General features: G+C 36.4%; 1 protein-coding gene across 2 annotated transcripts in view; it reads left to right on the top strand.

The window, feature by feature from the left end:
- The window catches only part of Mettl8 (methyltransferase 8, tRNA N3-cytidine), an 83,553-nt gene that overhangs the window by 57,961 nt on the left and 6,791 nt on the right, over positions 1-18,801 (top strand). For both annotated transcript variants that reach the window (XM_070021068.1, XM_070021078.1), the window contains 4 exons: positions 8,825-9,177; positions 11,358-11,407; positions 15,588-15,651; positions 17,401-17,540. In XM_070021068.1, the coding sequence (XP_069877169.1) occupies positions 8,825-9,177; positions 11,358-11,407; positions 15,588-15,651; positions 17,401-17,540 (607 nt within the window). The remainder of the gene's footprint in view (positions 1-8,824; positions 9,178-11,357; positions 11,408-15,587; positions 15,652-17,400; positions 17,541-18,801) is intronic.

The raw sequence follows: 18,801 nt of genomic DNA on the forward strand, positions 1-18,801 counted from the left end.
CATGCCATAAAGACTGAAATGCCTATGTGATCCTTTTACAGAGAAGATTTCTCAAGATTAAAGCTAGAATTTTGTTCCTAGATTGATCAGCGGTCCTGAAGCCCCAGGGGAAAATGTTGGCATTCCTTTGTATCATTCAGCTTAGTGAATATCACAAGTGACTATTTTACAATAGAGGCTGAGGTCTGAAGTAAAAGTAGCTAGGGAGACTGGGCTAATGAGACAGCCCTCAGCCCTTAGCAAGTAAAGGGGCTAGTGTTGATCTATCTTGTCCTCCAGTATCCCTTAGTGGTAGTTCTCCCTCTTTATCCTCAGTACTAATGTGTCCTGGGGGTGCGCAGGAAAGAAGAGCATCTGATTCCCAGTAGAATTGTTCTATTTTTCACAAACTCCAGCCACACAGTCTCAGACTGGAATATGGCCAATGAGTGAGAATGCATACCAGAGGCAGTACTGCCTACAGTCCAACCAGTATTGCATTCCTTTGCAGGAGCTCTGTCACACTGTTTCTGAGGAAGTATAACTTTGCTTCTTTGCCAGCAGCTGCACAGACATATTTTCCACATTACTCAAGCTTCTGTTAGTAGCCACCTGGATGTGATGGGGAGTGTCAAGTCTAAACTGAATTAAAGTTATCAGACATTTTAATTCATTTCCAGGAAGTTAAAAACTATTCACAGTGTATTTCCTGATCATATAAAAAACCAAGGATTTTTTTCACTTTCCTTTGAATATTTCTGTACAGAATATAAATAGATGAACAGGGCCGATAATATTCCCTTAAAGTGCTCTGGATGCGGCTGCCTATTTTGTCCTATTTATGTTAACAATGAACTTGAGTGAAGCTAATGAGAAGGTTATTTTAGGGCCTTGGAAACCGCAGTAAAGGAAAATGACAGTTCCCACAGAACCATAGTGTGACCAAAATAGAAAGGTGGTGACTGGCCTCTCTCTATAAAAGCAGGAAAGACAGGGAGGAGAGGGTTGATGGTACCATTCTGAAGCATTTGATTTGCTTATTAGTATTGCCAGTCTCTTTCTGAGGAAGTTTTGCTGGCTTCTGTGAAAGCAGAACAAAAGATTCCATTAAAAAATGACTCAAAGAAACAGAGGTTCTGCTGGGTCCTTCCACATCCTCCTGTACCACCCCTCAAGGCAGTGGACTTCATAAGTATCAAGCTACCACTGCAGGGAGGAACATATGAGGTGACTGTCTTATCACACTCAAAGGGAGGTTGCACAAAGTAGCTCAGGAGGCCAAGAGGGTAGCAAAGAAGAAAACCTGTATTCTAAGGGACTGTGCCGAATGACAGGCTGTCACAATGAGAGCCACCCAATGCAGGTTTTGCTAGGGTTCATAGACCTACCAGTCTGCAGAAGCTCTGAATGAGGTTTCTGACCTAATACCTAATGTCTGATCAAAGTGGGTCAAGGTGAATGATGGTTTCAAAGCTCTGCTCCCAAACTTCATGAGAACCCTAGGGAAGCCTTAACCTGGCTCTTCTACCAGTGCTTCTGCTCACCCCCCCCCCTTTTCCTCTCTAGAGTCCTGGGTCTCTGGGAAAAACAATTTTCTGCCCGCACAAGGTGATCATTTATGCAGCTGGAGCATTGGTTGTGAGCCTGTCTTACTATATTAATGCCACCAAGAGGAAATACTGGTTGTTCTCCCTGAGCTTGGCAACTCTGTGGCACATTTCTTTTGGTCTCTGTGTCATACTCTCCATGACTCTATCTCCCATTTTTCATCTATTGTCTCAGCCGTTGGTGAGAACCAAAGCCAGGAAACACCCTCACAATCTGAAAATACGATCTTATGCATCACAGCCTTTTTTCATAGGATGGTTCATGTCTTCATTGCTGTAACTAAAATGTATAGCATCTAGCTTCTCATGAGCAATATTTGTTTCAATTACATTGCCCAGATTAATGATTTTTTAATTCTACATTTCCTTTTCATAGTTACTTTTCAATTTTTTTATAGTTCATATTTCTTTTAAAAGCAGGTTAACTCCAAGAAATGAGAGAGATACATTCAGCAGTTCTGGAGTTAACATGATTATGTTTTATAATTTTCTAAAAAGATCTCCAGTGTGTTGTATCTCAGCTGGCTATGTAGCAAATATAATGGGTTTTTAAAACTTAATAACAAAAGCAGCTGCTATTTCCATTTTAAAATATCCTTGTAAATAACTGCCTACCTAGCGTAAGTTATCTACATCAGGCAGAATAACAAGAACATCACTGTACCTAACTGATTCATACTTCACTACTTAAGAGGGAAAAAATAGAGTAGCTAGCAGTTTTATGCTAAATAATAGAGTATTTTTTATCAGATGGCTTTAGCTGTTTAAAATTTCATGTAGTACTTTCAGAAATACACTTTTAATTTTGTAATTTTAAGTTTTCTTTTATTAGACAATGAACTTCAGTGACATGTGGAAATTTCCAACTTTGAGAGCTCAGGTATTTGCGTAATTGATGTACAAAAATAACTTTAAATTGCTTTTTGTACATGGCAACTTCGAATAAATTTTCATAATTCATATTAATCATATCATATATGCCAGATACATCAATGGTTTAATTTAGTTTTTTAGTTATGCCAAGTAGAGTGATTTAGATGAATTCTGAACATTTAAGTATAGTTAGTATGCAATATTCCTTTTTCCTCTCAGCAATATTGAATTTAATAAGTAAATAATTAAGAAGTTGCTTCATCTGGCTTCATCACTACATCCCTTTTATTGTCGTCAGTACAGAGCAAACTCCAGCCAGTTGGCAACTTGGGTCAGCAAAAAGAACAAAAAATTTCCTCTTAAGAAAATGTACGGGGGCTGGGAAGGTGGCTCAGTGGTAGAGCACTTGCCTTGCATGCCTGAGGCCCTGGGTTCAATTCCTCAGCACCACATAAGCAAAAAGAAAAAAGCCGAAGTGGCGCTGTGGCTCAAGTGGTAGAGCACTAGCCTTGAGCTGAAGAGCTGAGGGATAGCGCCCAGACCCAGAGTTCAGGCCCCATGACTGGACCCCCCCCCCAAAAAAAAAAGTATGGTTCATAGACCTGTTAAATAATTTGAGAAGATCAAGATAGTACAGATTTCTCTACACTATACTTTTTAAAAAAATCATTATTGGCCTAAACTTGTTACTAGATTGAGACTGGGGTTTTCACTAATGGTCAGAGCACCTCCTCCAGTTCCTCAGTTAGCATATACTTTCCCAGTTAAGGAAAGGAAAATCATACATGTTGTCTCATGCTCATAATTATGATGAGTTTGATCAAACTTCTGTGGAGTCTCAAAAGCTGTCATACATTGCTGGGAAGTATGGGGATGCCAGCCTTGACTGGCGATATTGCTGAAGCCACAGCTTCATAAAACCAAACATAGCTGGATGTTAGTAGGTTTAGGTGTATAATTTTAACTAACTGGGAAGCTAAGATATGAAGAAACAAGGTTTGAAGACAAAAAGTTTGTTAGATTCCATTTCTAAAATAACCAGCAAAAAGTAGGACTGGAGGCATAACTCAAATGATAAAGCACCAACCTAGCAAGCGCCAGGTCCTGAGTACAATCCCCAGTGTTAACAAACAACAAAGAAGCAAAATACACAAGTTCCATTTGATTAATGTATGATATATGCATATATGAAAGTCCATGGTGAAGCCCCTTTGAATAACTAACATGTACTTCTAACAGAAATTACTATTAGGATGTGGGTACTAGTGGGAAGGCCAAGGAAGATGAACATGGTTTTAAAAAAAAGCTTTTATGTACATGTATGAAAATCTTGTTGAGCGTAGTTTGGGAAGGGGAGAAGAGGAAGAAAGAATAATAGAGGCGGGGCTGGGAAGGTGGCTCAGTGGTAGAGCACTTGCCTTGCATGCATGAGGCCCTGGTTTCGATTCTTCAGCACACATAAGAAAAAAGAAAAAAGCCGGAAGTGGCTCTGTGGCTCAAGTGGTAGAGCACTAGCCTTGAGCTGAAGAGCTGAGGGACAGCGCCCAGGCCCAGAGTAACAAGCCCCAGGACCGGACCCAAAAAAAAAAAAAAAAAGAATAATAGAGGGATGGAAGAGAGGGGTGAGGAGAAGGGAAGGAAGGAGTAGAGGGGGAGGAAGGAAAGAAAGAAGGAAGATATTGTAGATATAATTTCATCATATAACCTTGTACAGCTCATATTTGATACAACTCAATAGTATCTAATTAATTCTGTATTTCTAATTTGTTTTAATGATGCCAATCAACATTATTTTTATAATTTGATTGTACTGATTGTAAAGTCACACTGAGTTTTTCAGTTCAGTTTGATGCTTCTAATTGAAAGGAAAGTAAGTATCAGAAAAAACAGATTTTACTTCAGAAATACCTTGGAGAGGGTACATATGAACTTGGTGTTAGGAAGATGTTGGAGTGTCATTTATATGCATCATGTGCTTTAGAGTTTCACAGAGTTAGAGTCTAAGTCCTGGTCTGCTCTTTCTAGCCAGGTGACCTGAGAGTGGGGGGGAATTTATCCCATCTAAGCCTGAGTTTCTTTATCAGTAACACTGTGTACCTGAGAGATCTTGTTGAGAGACCCCTCCACACCTACACATACCCACACTCTGCCAAAAGGGATTTTTTTTTTCCATTTGGAGTGATGAAGCCAGAACAAGAATCTGAAACTGAGGGTAAACAGCAAGGAAAAAAGTAGGAGTCTCAGCCTGTGGGTGGGGAGTTTATACATATAGGATAAGAGAAATAAAGAGGAAAAGGATCTATATTAGTTTGGGGGCAACAGAGGATAATATGGGGGTGAATATGATTAAAATATGTCATATACCTGTGTAAAAGTGTCACAGTAAACCCATTTTGTACAATTGATACATGATAATAAAAAGGAAGTGAAAGGGAAGAATTTTCAGGTCTTTACTTGAAATGAGCACAGCTTTCTCACAGCTCAAGCAACACCTCTTTTCACTTCTTTTATTGTCCGGTATGTATACTGTCTTGGTGGGTGGTAAGTGTGCCACTTAGTAGGGAAATTAGATTACAATGAAATCAGAGGTTGCCTGGAAGCCATCTTAGATCCAACGGTTTCAGCTAGCCCATCTGAAGAGGAACTTCTAGCCTTCAGGTATCCTGTCCTCATGGATAAACAAGCTGGGTAGAAATTCAGTTAGGTCATGTAAGCAATATTCAGGATAACAATATTGTTCAGTTAAATGGGAAAAAATCCAAGAAAGCATTTGATGTAATGTCTAACACATAAATATTCAATGTGTAATGTTAATACTCTTATTGATATAATGATTTATGTGATTTTATGATCTTTCCTCCTGTTTTGAGTGAGAAATAATTAAAATATGGCTTGAAAATATAGATGTGGTCACAAAATTTGACTGTTGTCTTCTAATTGTAACCAACCCCTTTGTTGGTTTCTTTCTTTCTTTTTGGCAGGGGCTTTTGCTGTATAATCCAGGATGGTCTCAAACTTCTGCCTTAGCTTCTGTCAAGTCCTTTTATAAAGATTTCATGCACTAGGGTTAAATTTAGATGCCTGACAAGTTTGCTATCTGAACTTAAGATTATACAGATGGATTTTCTTTATTTTTTGTCGATCGTGGGGCTTGAACTCTGGGCCTGGGCACTATCTCTCAGCTCTTCAGCTCAAAGCAAGCGCTCTACCACTTGAGCTACAGTGTAACTTCGGTTTTCTAGTGGTTTATTTAAGGTAAGAGTCTCGTGGACTTTCCTGCCCGAGCTGGCTTTGAATTGTGATCCTCAGATCTCAGCCTCCTGAGTAGCTAGGATTGCAGGCATGAGCCATTGACACTCAACTTTCATTTTCTTTATAAACTTTAAAAAGTAAAAGAGTAGTAAAGGCTCATGTTTAAAACAACAATCATGTTTAAGTGTGTAGTTGATAGAACTGATAAGATTTGTAAATTTGTGGAGTTTAATAGAAAAATACACAGACTGTCTAGCTATTCTAATTAGGCTACTTTATAAAGGAAATATAACAGGATGAATGAAGAATTCAGCTAAGATTCTTTGTAGATACAAGATAGACTTTCAAAAATAGAACTCCATTATAATCATTAACTCATTCCAGTTAGTCCAAATTTTCAACTGATTTTTATAAATAAATGTAAAATAAAATTTAGAGTTTCTATCAGTTTCTTTCCTATTATGTGAATGTCTTTTTGTTAAGATTTTTGTCCTTTATTTTACAATTGCTATATAAGGTTTCCCTGTTTTGACCTATCGTGATTCACTTACTTATTCCCATGATGTTGGGCATTGGAGTTATTTCCCATTTATTGCTATTATAAATACCATGCACATATTTTCAGCATGATACTCCCAGGCACTCCTTACCCCACCTTAGTTAATTCCTAGGGGAATACATCTGCAAATTAATCAAGGTATAGTATTAAATTCTAGTTACTGTTTAATTAGGCTTATATTCACTTCACACATAATTTGATATTTGAAGCTCAAATGCTAGAAGATATGACTAAATGTAGGTCTTCTTAGCTTTAAATGTAGGCCTTCTTGCTGCTTTTTATTAGGTAGAAGAAAATCTTGTTTAAAAAAAATCTGTACCTTCATGGAGTGAGTTTCAAAGAGACTTTTTAAGGTAAAGAAAGAAAAGAAGGTTTAAGAAGACCCTTGGGAAATTTGGAAGCTTTCTAATTTCTCCTGAGTCTAATTTTCACAACTGTTTTGCTTTCTTGCACAGAGTACCAAGTATACTCCAATTGTTAAAAGTAGGCTAACACTGTTTTCAAGATAAATATATACCTTTTTTACATTAACCATAAATAGGCTTCCTTCCATTAATGCAAATGTGAGCATGTTTTGGACTTAAATCATATGAGTTTTTGTTATTGTTATAGAGATCCACTATCATTTCCCAGACTTTAAACAAAGTTGAGAGTTTCAGTCTTTATGGCAGTCATGTTGCCACATACAATTCAGCTTTGGTGGAAAGGAAGTCTCACGGCTAGATGGGCAGAGCTTCATGGTACATGACCATAAAGATGAAATGGAAACAAGAAAAGGAAAACTCTTAAGATGATCCTGACTACCAGATAATTATCCTGAGGGTCATGGTTTCTTTCAAATTATGAAGGAAATGAGGCCTTTAGTTTTAGTGTAACTTATTTTGGAATGGATAGTAAATCCACATGGATCAAAATTGAAATAAAAAGTCTTCAAATTATACTCTCAGCCACTCCATTGCCCTCCTTACAGACAACTAATTATGCAGTTAATTGTTACTAATTATGCAACTATCCATCCAGAGGTATTTAATACCTTTTCAAGGTAGTAAACTTATACATATACCTTTATATCTCTGTATGTACACACACATATGGTTTTTCTTCTCTTCCTCCTTCCTCTCTTCTTTCTCTTTTTTAGTGAATGATTGCATAATGTTTACACACCTTGCTTTTCCTCTTAATACTAATTCTGGAAATTATTCTATATCCATTAAAAAGCTTTTGCACTTTTGAAATGTGATTTGTACCAGCTTGGGCTACATAGTGAGACACTGCCTCAAACTACCACCAACAAAAATCTACCAACTACTACCAACAATCTACAATCTAATACCAAGAACAAAATTATTTATCTGCTTTGGGCAAAAGTAATAATCTAATGGCTTAAGCCTAGGGATTAGCCTGTTCTATAATAGAAGTCACAAACTGTTTGTTGGATAGATAAGAGAGGAAATGACTTACTTTATTAATGTAAGGAGCATGTGAGAAGAGGAAGAGGGCTAAAATTTCCTGAAGCTTAGAGACCATTGCCCTTAGTCCTGGGTCCTGTCAAGAAAACATCAGTGCCAGACGACCATGGCTCACGCCTGTAATCCTAGCTACTCAGGAGGCTGAGCTCTGAGGATCACGATTCAAAGACAGCATGGGCAGGAAAGTCCAGGAGACTCTTATCTCCAATTAATCACCAGAAAACTGGAAGTGATGCTATGGCTCAAATGGTAGAGTACTTGCTTTGAGCTGAATAGCTGAGGGATAGTGCCCAGGACCAGAGTTCAAGCCCCACGGCCAACAAAATGGAAAGGAAAGGAAAGGAGAGGGGAGGGGTGGAGAAGAGAGAGAGAGAGAGAGAGAGAGAGAGAAAGAGAGAAAGTATCAGTGTTTCTCTTGAAGGCTTCATGGTTGGAGATATCAGAAGAATGTGATAACTGCAGACTTTGAAGTCAGAAAATATGATCTGGTTCTGTGATAGTTGAGGCTATAGGACCTTGAGCAAGTGACCTGAGGGCCTTTTCCCAAAGCAAAACCAGGAGGTTGGAGTAGACTATTCAATGTCTTAGCTCTAAAATTGTGTGGTTTATAATTTTATAGCTTCTTTTCTGATCATCATTTGAAACTGCTTTTGTAGCAGACATAGTGGTACTGTCTGTATTCCCAGCTCCTGAGTCAGCAGAGGAAGGAGGATTATGAGTAGAGACAAAAAAAATGATATGTTCTCTTTAAATATTGTTGATAAAAATGTGATTGTTAAGATTCCAAGATTAGACTGTAAAAAGTAGTTTATAATTATTATATTTCTTACAAAAATTGATTACCATTAAAGTAAGAGCAGACTTACATATGGCTTTAGAACCAAATATCTCATGTACTGATATTTTGAAGGGAATTAAATACACCTCTGTTGTTTTAATTTTTTATTAGTAAGTTCAATTATTATAGTAGTATTAAGTAGCAAAATAATTATCAGTAAATAATGGGATATATTTAGCAATTGCCAAAATAGTAGCTGATGATAAATATTCTTCATAGAAAATGTCTTTTTGTCTTTTCATTTTAGTTAAGTATGAAAGTGAAGCTAGCAAATATTGGGACACATTTTACAAGATTCACAAGAATAAGTTTTTCAAGAATCGTAATTGGCTGTTGAGGGAATTTCCTGAAATTCTTCCAATTGATCAAAAAATTGAAGAGAATGTAGAAGAGTTATCGTGGGATCATGTCAAGACTAATGCTGCAGATTGTTTCTCAAGAAAACAAGAACAAAAAAAACATCTCAAGAAAAATGGTTTATCAGATGGTCAAAGCCAACTGAGGTCTGATTTTTCCAACTTGGAGGCTGAAGAAGCCAGAAAAGAGCTTCAGAAGACTGAAGTGTTTCCTGGTAGCAATGCCACTTTCAGAATACTAGAGGTACCATGATCAAAGACCAAAGATGTGCACTGATGACACTTTTCAATATATAGGCACTATGACGCAGGTTGTTTAGGTGAATAAAGATCAAATCTAAATGCCCAGAATATTTTAGTAGTTAAGGAATTTGTATAGATAAATTTATATAGATAGATACTGTACATAGATAGATAGATAGATAGATAGATAGATAGATAGATAGATAGATAGATAGATAGATAGATAGATAGATTTGTAAAGCTTTTGTGCTCAAAAGTAACACTTTGCCACTTGAGCCACAGCTTCACTTCCAGCTTTTTAGTGGTTAACTTGTGATAAGAGTCTCATGGACTTTCCCTGCCTAGGCTAGTTTCGAACTGTGCTCCTTAGAACTAGTCTGAGTAGCTAGGATTATAGGCATGAGCCAGTAGCCCCAAGTAAGATAGATTAGATAGATAGATAGATAGATAGATAGATAGATAGATAGATAGATAGATAGATAGATATGTAGTCAAGTTTTAAGTTTGTGCCTTTAATTTCACTTTGTTGCATTTTTCTTTTAATTTGTTTCATTTCTAGCTTGAGGGGAGTTTTAAGTACTAGTAAAGTTTTAGCCTTAATTTTTACTGTCAGTAATTATCCCCTTTTAAATGAGATAGAAATAAGTGAAATGTATAATTCAGCATAATCTAGTATAGATCTCAGTTTTCTATTTGTGAAACTAAACCCTATCTTCTTATTATAAAGTTAATATGTGTTGATTACAGAGAATTTGCCATTAGAGAAATAAAAGAAATGAAAAGAAATAAAGAGAAATAAAATTATTCATAATACCATAAATAAATGTTAACTACTGTAGCATTTTACTTACATCCTTTCATATATACTATGCATGCGTTTGGGGGTTTTGCTTTTATCTATGTATTATATCAGAACCAATTTTCTTGGGCTGGGAAGGTGGCTCAGTAGTAGAGTGTTTGTCTTGTATGTATGAGGCCCTGGGTTCGATTCCTTAGCACCACATAAGCAGAAAAAGCCGAAAGTGGCTCTGTGGCTCAAGTGATAGAGCGCTAGCCTTGAGCTGAAGAACTGGACAGTACCCAGGCCCAGAGTTCAGGCCCTATGACAAAAAAAAAAAAAAGTTTTCTCTATCTTTTAAAATTCTCCAGAGAGTTGGAGGTATGACTTTGAAATAGAGCTGCTGCTTAGCTTATATGAGGTCTTGGGTTCAAATCCCAAACTGCAAAAATAAATACTTTCATAAATATTTTCATTGCAGGAAAAAACCCTGCTATGTGAACTAATGAAATGTTACTTACCTATTTTCATACTACTGAGCATTTACATTGTTTTTAGGTTTTCTGCAGCAAATGGGTATAGGTTTTAGTTGCATTTTCTTTTATTATTATACTACATTTACTGGATTATAATTTTTTAAAATATATACTTTTAAGACATTGCCAAATTGCTTTCTAAAAAGCTGTGGGCTGGTGGCTCACACATGTAATCCTAGCTACTCAGGAAGTTGAAATCTATGGGTCATGGTTTAAAGCTATCCTGAGCCTGAGTTGCTTGTCTCTAACTTGAAAAAAGCCAGAAGTAGAGCTGTGACTTAAGTGGTAGAACACCAGTCTTAAAAAACTCAGGGACAGCACCCAGGCTCTGAGTTCAAGCCCCAGGAATTGTAACAAAAAAAGTTTAAACTAATACCAGTTCCATAGCAGTTTATGTCTATCTCATCATACCCTCTTTGATTGAAATATTATTATATTATATTATTTTAGAGATGGTTTTCTTTGTTAGGCAAGGATTATGCCTTGTTTTATTTGTACCTATTTCATTACTAAGTTTGTTGCATAGTTTTGCAAATGTTAAAAAGTCATTTGTGCTTGTTTGCATTCTGTCCATTTTTCCTTTGCTTTTTTAATGAGCTCTGCTCTTTATCATATTTATTGCAGATTTTTATTGTAGGTACCTCTCAATTTGATTTATCTTCAGCTTCATAATATACAAGTTTTAAATGTTTCCATAATTGTTTTTCAGTATTATTCTTATACTTTATTTCACTGTCTTTGAATTTAGAAAGTTCTACCATATCCAGAGGTCTAGTTAACTTGTTGCTTTTCTTAATAGACAATCTGACAGGAAATCTAAGGAAAATTTAACACATTCATGGTATTTGTTTGTTCTGTTGATTTTAGGTTGGCTGTGGTGCTGGAAGCAGTGTTTTTCCAATTCTGAACACCTTGCAGTGAGTTTCAAGAGTTTTTCTTCCAGAATAGTACATATTTATGGGATATTAATATGTTGTCCTGTATATGATACTCTAGTGTTCTTAATTCTTTTTGTGTGTGTGTGTGTTGGTCGTGGGGCTTGAACTTTGGGCCTGAACGCTGTCCCTCACTCTTCAGCTTAAGACTTGTGCTCTACCATCTGAGTCACACTGCCACTTTCCTTAATTCTTATATCAACAATGACTAAAGCAAATTTCAAAAGGAATGTCTTAGTAACTATATTCTCATGAGCTGGGAATCACTCTTAAAAGGTGTTTTACAGCCTTGGGCTGTTCACTGTGGGCTTGAAGTAATGTTAAAGATTGTGTTTATGTGGATGAGAGAACAAGAGAGAGAACTAGAGATTCTATCCTTTCACTAAGCTAAGGAAGTCGCCTCAGATATTATTTGTTCCTCCAGGAGGCTTGATGTCGTTTTACACAGAGAATTAAGTTTAAAGTTTATACCTTAAACTTCTTCTCATTTGTCATCATTTCTGGAGCAACACTCAGTGTAAGAGCTTCACATGTCACATCATTGTGTCTAGGCTTGAGATTTTTTGGAAGTGGCAGCAATGAACCCCCCCGACTCAAAAATAAAAGAAGAAGATGGGACTACCCTTCTTGTTCACCATTTCACCTCAGTGTCTGAGGATTTCTATGATGAGGAAGACATAACTTATTAAACTCTCCAAACACTTTATACCTATGCTAGTCTGTCAAGTTCTTTTTTTTAATGGAAGTTTATACAATAGCTTTCACATCATCTTTCCACAATAAAATCAGCATAAACATAGTGTAGAATATTTCTAGTAGAGGAAGGAGGGTTTCACCCATCATCCTCATCTTCCTAAACATGACCACTGACACAATTTTCATTTTGCATGCATATTTTTTCATCTAACAATGTGATCTTTTAAACTTTTTATTATGAAAATGTAAATGCATTTGACAAAACAAAGAGTTTACAATGAATTTGCATAAATCCACCACCTTTACTCAACAATTATTAACATAATGCCAACATCATGACACTTCACCTTCTGTTATTCAAGATGCATTTTCAAAAATCAGGACATTCTCTAATGCTTTAATAAACCCAACATAACAAATAGTAATTCCTTAACAGTATCTAATGACCAGTTAAAATGGCTGGGTGCAGGTGATAGTAGTAAACTTACAGTTCTGAATGGCCTTTCCGTTTTCTATGTATTACCTTTGTTTTCTCTTTTGCAATTTTTCCATTGAAATTTTCTGCTCCCTTTCACCACATTGCCAGATTCCTTCACGCCAGTGATACCTGAACTTACAATATTCGTAGGTACATTACAGTGGAATTGATTGGTTATTGCTTAGCATGTCATATATTTCTTGGGTTTTTGCCATTTTTATATTCCTAATATTTTATCCTAATCAGGTTGCCTAACAGTTCAATATACATAGTTAGAGCTCAGTATTTTATTGGTTGTTTAACTCGGATTTCCTACTTTTAAATTGTATTTTTCCTCTATATTTCTCCCTCAAACTAATTATTGCAAGCTCTTGTCTCCTCATTTTTGACTCTTCTTGGCTGTGTCTTCCTATCCATTTCTTAGATATCATAGTAGCTCAATAGCCTAAGATAATTAATTCCATCTTTAAAAGCCAACCAGTGATCTGCCCTCCAAAGGGAACATTAGGGCTTTTTTTCCTACCTGAGAAATTGTTTCATTACTTTTGGAGAGTATAGGATTAATGTTTTACATTTTCAGAATATCTTACCATAATTATACCTCTGGAATTGAGAGGTCAGATCATTTTCCAAGGATCATTTAATTCCTAACCCCCCTGCCAAGAGAGTGCTTGCTGGTATGATGGTAGTAGGGATATTTACACCTGCTTCCTGGGAAAAGAGCCAAGGCAGTCAGCTGATTTTACAGAAAGATTCTGGAAAGTTATTCGGTGGTCACAAGACTTTAACTTGGGATGCTGATGCAGTAGGAATTGCATCTCAGAGGTCATGCTGTCATCTTGGTTGGGCACATGGCAAATGACACATGCTTTCCTTTAGTTCTTAGTCTGTTCTGTATCTGGTAGATATTCAGTAACTACCCAAAGTAGTCTTCAGACATTTTATAGTGTGCTGGATATACCGAGATAGAGGACCATGTTAGTCTTGAAGTTCTGGGAAGGCACAGGCATATCTATCACAATAATACCAATGACAACAACAATAATAGCAATTCCACCATTCATAGAAATGACTAGCATTTATTGAGAACTTACTTTTTGGGGGGCTATTCCTGGAGCTTGAACTCAGGGCTTGGTACACTGTCCCCAACTTCTTTTGCTTAAGGCTAGCACTCTACACTTGAACCACAGCGCCACTTCTGGCATTTTCTGTTTATGTAGTACTGAGGAATTGAACCTAGAGCTTCATGCGTTCTAGGCAAGCACTCTACCACTAAACCACAGTCCCAGCCCAAGCACTTACTCTTGACTCAGATACTTTTTTAGAAAATTCACTGTATGTATCCATTCAGCACTCATAACCACCTTAGATGCCATATTTATTTCTATTTTAAAGATGAGAAATTAAATAACTGTCTTTTGGTATATAAATAGATGGCAGAGCCAGGAATCAAACCTTTGGCAGTGTGTTTCCAGAGCCTGCTTAACCATTAGACCAAGTTACATTGCATACATCTGAGTGTTAACTGAGAATATTTCAAACACAATCACTCAGTAGAATACAAGTCTGATGTCATAGGAAACAACAGGGATATATAAAGTACCACTTTATTTTCTATTCCATATGCTTACTTTTTGTTGAATTTGTTAAATGTTACAGAATTCTCATATTGCCAAACCATGCTTAAGAGTTCATTTTAGCTAGTTAATTTATTTTTGTATTTTTGGGGTTTTGAGACTAGGTCTCACTGTATAACCCAAGCTAGCCTAGAATTTCCAAGACTCTGGCTTCTACTTTCTGAGTGTTGGCACCATTCCTGGCAAATACTGTTTTCGTATATGAGACAAAATGAAAAAATCAGTTCAAAAGTTTTAACTTTCATTTGGTACTGGTTAACCAAGTTCTGTTCATCATATGTTAATTTGTGTGATCATATCTTAACTTGAATGTAAATCTCTATTGCACAGAAAGGATTAATTATATGTGACTATTAGTATACATCAGTTAGTAGCCTTTAGAGTTGTAATATCTGAGCTTGGGTTAAATGTTGCTAAATTCATGTTTATATTCAATGTTTATTCAGAAGTCTGCCTTATTTCAAAGGCTTCTTAAATCAAATTTTGAAGTCTCAATTTTGTGAGGGTTTTTAACTTTTACTTCGATTTTTAAGGTCTTATTTTTCATTCTGTATTATTATTAATATTATTATTAAATAGTTGTAAAAAGGGGTAACAATTTCATAAGTCAGGTTATGTGTACAATGCTTGGTCAGTGTCACCCCTTCCTTGATTCTCTTCCATTTTGTGTTTTAAGGCTCATCTTTATGTCCTACCACATACTAGTATAGGTTCTTAGGATCAGCTCTGCTTCTTGTCCCTGGCAGGTGCCTCTAACCTCTAAACCCTTAGACCATTTCTTCTCACTTAGTAATGCAGTCTTCCCCCTGACAATTTTTTCTAGACTTACACTTTAGAGGGCTGGCCTTCTGCATATCCCTATAAAAGTTGTACAAAACTAGACATGTCCCAAACAAAACCATAAAATACTCAAGAGCCAGGACCATACTTAAACTTAGTAGTGTTGTTTACTGACAAACTGACCTTTTTGTGTAATTGAAACCTGTCTCTTAGCCACTTGATGCAAAGGTTATTTGATATCAGCACACAGGATGAGCAGGAAGGGTATATGTCTACCTATGAGTAGTCACAGGCCATCCATTGTTACTAAATTTCCAGTAAAAGCCGGGCGCCAGTGGCTCACACCTGTAATCCTAGCTAGTCAGAAGGCTGAGATCTGAGGATCACAGTTCAAAGCCAGCCTAGGCAGGAAACTCTGTGAGAATCTTATCTCCAAGAAACCACAAGAAAACCCAGAAGACAAGCTAGATATCATCCAGAATTTTCTTAAATAAGAAAGTCAAACCTATACTTTCTTCTCTAGTTTGACCAAATCTTGACTATAAATTGAATCTTTCTTCCATTTTCATAGGAATCTTCCAGAATCCTTTCTCTATTGTTGTGATTTTGCCTCTAGAGCTGTTGAGCTTGTAAAGGTATGTCTTATATTTTCTTTTAAGACTATCTCATTTGTTTGCTTTCCAAATGGTTCTTTTGAAATGTCTCTGGATCAAATGTTATCTGTGACTATTTTTGAGTTTTTACAATTTCTGATGCCTATGATATTAATTACTTTAAGATAATAAAAATTGGTCTGGATTTAAAATAGATCTCAAAGGACAGGCATACACCTAAGGAGGCCAACAGCACACAGGGATGACCAGAAGATAGTAATCTACAAAGTGAAGCCTGTGTGTCTGCCTATGAATAATCATACTCAAACAACTTAATTTCAGAGGAAACCAATTAAAAGTCAAAAGTTTTCATTTGGTAAAATAAACCTTAATTCTACAAGATCGTGTTTGTATTTGTGTCTTTATAGCCTTATACATAGTAGGAACTGATTTCATTAAAATTTGTGAAATGAAAAATGTCTGTAAAGGCATTTTTCATGAATCTGAAATGTCCTTGACTATCACAGAGACCGTGGGGAACCTGGCCTTGTCATGCAAATCTCAGAATGCTAGTGAGGACTTCCTTTGAATGAAGACAAAGTTTAACAAATGGAAAGGGAAAACAAATTCTATGAACAAAAATGTGTGGTAAACACATTAAGGCTTTTAAAAATTAAATAAAAACTTGGGCTAGAATATAGCCTAGTGGCAAAGTACTTGCCTAGCAAGTGCAGTATCCATGTTCAATCCCCAGTACTAGAAATTAAGTAAAGGAGTTGGGCACCAGTGGCTCATGCCTGTAATCCTAGCTACACAGGTTGCTGAGATCTGAGGATCGCAGTTCAAAGCCAGCCCAGGCATGAAAGTCCATGAGACTCTTATCTCCAATAAACCACTCAGCAAACCGGAAGTGGCACTGTGGCTCAAGTGGTAGAGCACTAGCCTTGAGCTGAAGAGCTCAGGGAAAGTGCCCAGGCCCAGAGTTCAAGCCCCAAGATCAACCAAAAAAAAAATTAAGTAAAGACTTAATTTCTGATAATAGTATTCATTGTTGACTTTTCTAAGGTAATAGCCTAATGTAGAGAAGAATGCACCTATAGTCACATTTCTAGAGTGAATAAATGTTCATGTGTTGATGTATTTCCTTCTAGTGTTGAATTTGTAGGCAGATTGTCTGTGTATGTGTCTGTGTGTGTGTGTTACTTTAGTGTAACTTTTTAAAATTACTTTTAAATACAACTTTAAAAACTTTATTGAAATAGTTCATATACTATTCCATTTTTACATATACAATTGAATGTTTTTTATTTGTTTGTTTCTTAGCAAGGATTTCTTTTATTATAACCAAGTTGAAGTAGGGAGAAATAGAAAAAGAAAAAAACATTTCCTGGTCTCTGTTTAGGAAATGGGAGTTAAAGACTCCAATTAAGTGGCTTAACATGCTTCCATTGTATACCTGTCACTGTCATCTAATTTTGAACACATAGTATAGAAAACAGAAAGCAGTGGGAGAGTTGGAGCATTGCTCAGTTCCTCTGAACACAGTAGGCCTTCAAAAACACTGTCACCAAGGCCAAGTGCTGGGTTTCATATTTTGGGGCAGCTTGAAATAAGCTACCAGAGTACTGAATTGGAAATAAGTGCATTTAGATTTATGGGATGAAGACTCTTGAGAGAAAGGGTAAAAAAATTAAATTAAATTAAATTTTTAAAAAACTGACCTTTTCATTAAGGAAAATCCTCTGGGAAATCTAACATAAAAAAAAAATTATTATTCCTTCATTGTGCCAGGCACACTCATCCTACAGGGCCTCCCAGTGTTCCGCCTTTGTGCACGACGTATGTGAGGATGGCTTGCCCTACCCTTTCCCAGACGGGATCCTGGATGTCGTCCTCCTTGTCTTTGTGCTCTCTTCTATTCATCCTGACAGGTAAATGACGACAAAAGGGCAAAGCAGATATGTAAAGCCCCTTTGTCAAGAGTGGTTTTTAGAACTATCAAAGTAAAAATGACAAATCTTGAATTTATTATTTCGTGAACTACATTATGTATAATATGCAGCCTTTTAAATGCAGTTCCTCCTTCCCCCTTTCTTCCCACTTGAAGAAAGAAACTGGTCAAACTGTTTCATTAGTGAGCTTTCTGTCACTGTCAGAATGAAGTGAGCATATTCTGGCAAGACACATACCTATTAAAAGTGACAGTGCTTCAAGGAAATTATAAATTCAGCACAGCCTAATAGTCTCCCAGAAGGAAAATTGTACTTGGTGATCAGAAACAAACATCTTTGATTTAGCATCTTCCTGAATGTTCAGGAGGTGGACTTAAGGTCTATTTGACTTAAGGTCTGTTTGACTTCACACAGGTTTGCTGATAGGCTTTTAAAATTTTATCTTAAAGAAGCCTGCTAAGGAATTTGGAGTTGCAGTGATTTGCCAGATTATCCTTGGACCTTTATGATCTAAGGTGGGCTGATTACAATCACACACAGAGACATGAACACACACACAAATACACACTTGGGAATGCTAGGCAAGTACTCTATCACTGGGCTATATCCTCAGATTAAAATACAATTTTTTTTGTATTTGAACACTATTTTAAAACTACAAATGCAGCTTTTCTGCAGCAAGTTAACAAGGTCTTACAAGCAATGGAAATGATCACTTTCTTCAAAATCTTGCTGCCTTCTGTGAGTTTGAGCATGTGTGTGATAAGTCAGGACTTGTGCTTTTATAAAGCTTCCTGAAACTTAGTTTTCACAGTCTCCAGGAAGAGTGAACAGACCTGGACCCACCACTTTGGTGAATGTAATCCTTTCTCACAGAAATGGAGTTACCATGTGCTTCTTTCTTTGCAATTACAAAGTCACTAGAACACTGACTTTTTACTTTGAAAAGATGAACACTTTGTTCACTTAAGGAGAATAAATTATATTTCCAAAGAAATCCAAAAGAGAGTTATATTTGTACCTATAAGTATATCAAGTTTCATGAAGCTACTTTTTCCTTTCATTGCTATCACTTATTTCTTAAATTTCTGCCAATCTGTTAATCTGTTGGCCATGTTCGAGTACTAGCAGAAAGATATCATCTGTGTATTTTGTTACCTTATATGAATAGTTAAAGAGATTATGTAGGTGGATAAAGAACAAGATTTCCTATTTGGCACTCATAACAGGAAATGTATAA

Source organism: Dipodomys merriami, unplaced genomic scaffold (genome assembly GCF_024711535.1).
Source record: "Dipodomys merriami isolate MVZ:Mamm:240054 unplaced genomic scaffold, mDipMer1.0.p SCAF_1, whole genome shotgun sequence".
In the NCBI taxonomy this organism is placed as follows: domain Eukaryota; kingdom Metazoa; phylum Chordata; class Mammalia; order Rodentia; family Heteromyidae; genus Dipodomys; species Dipodomys merriami.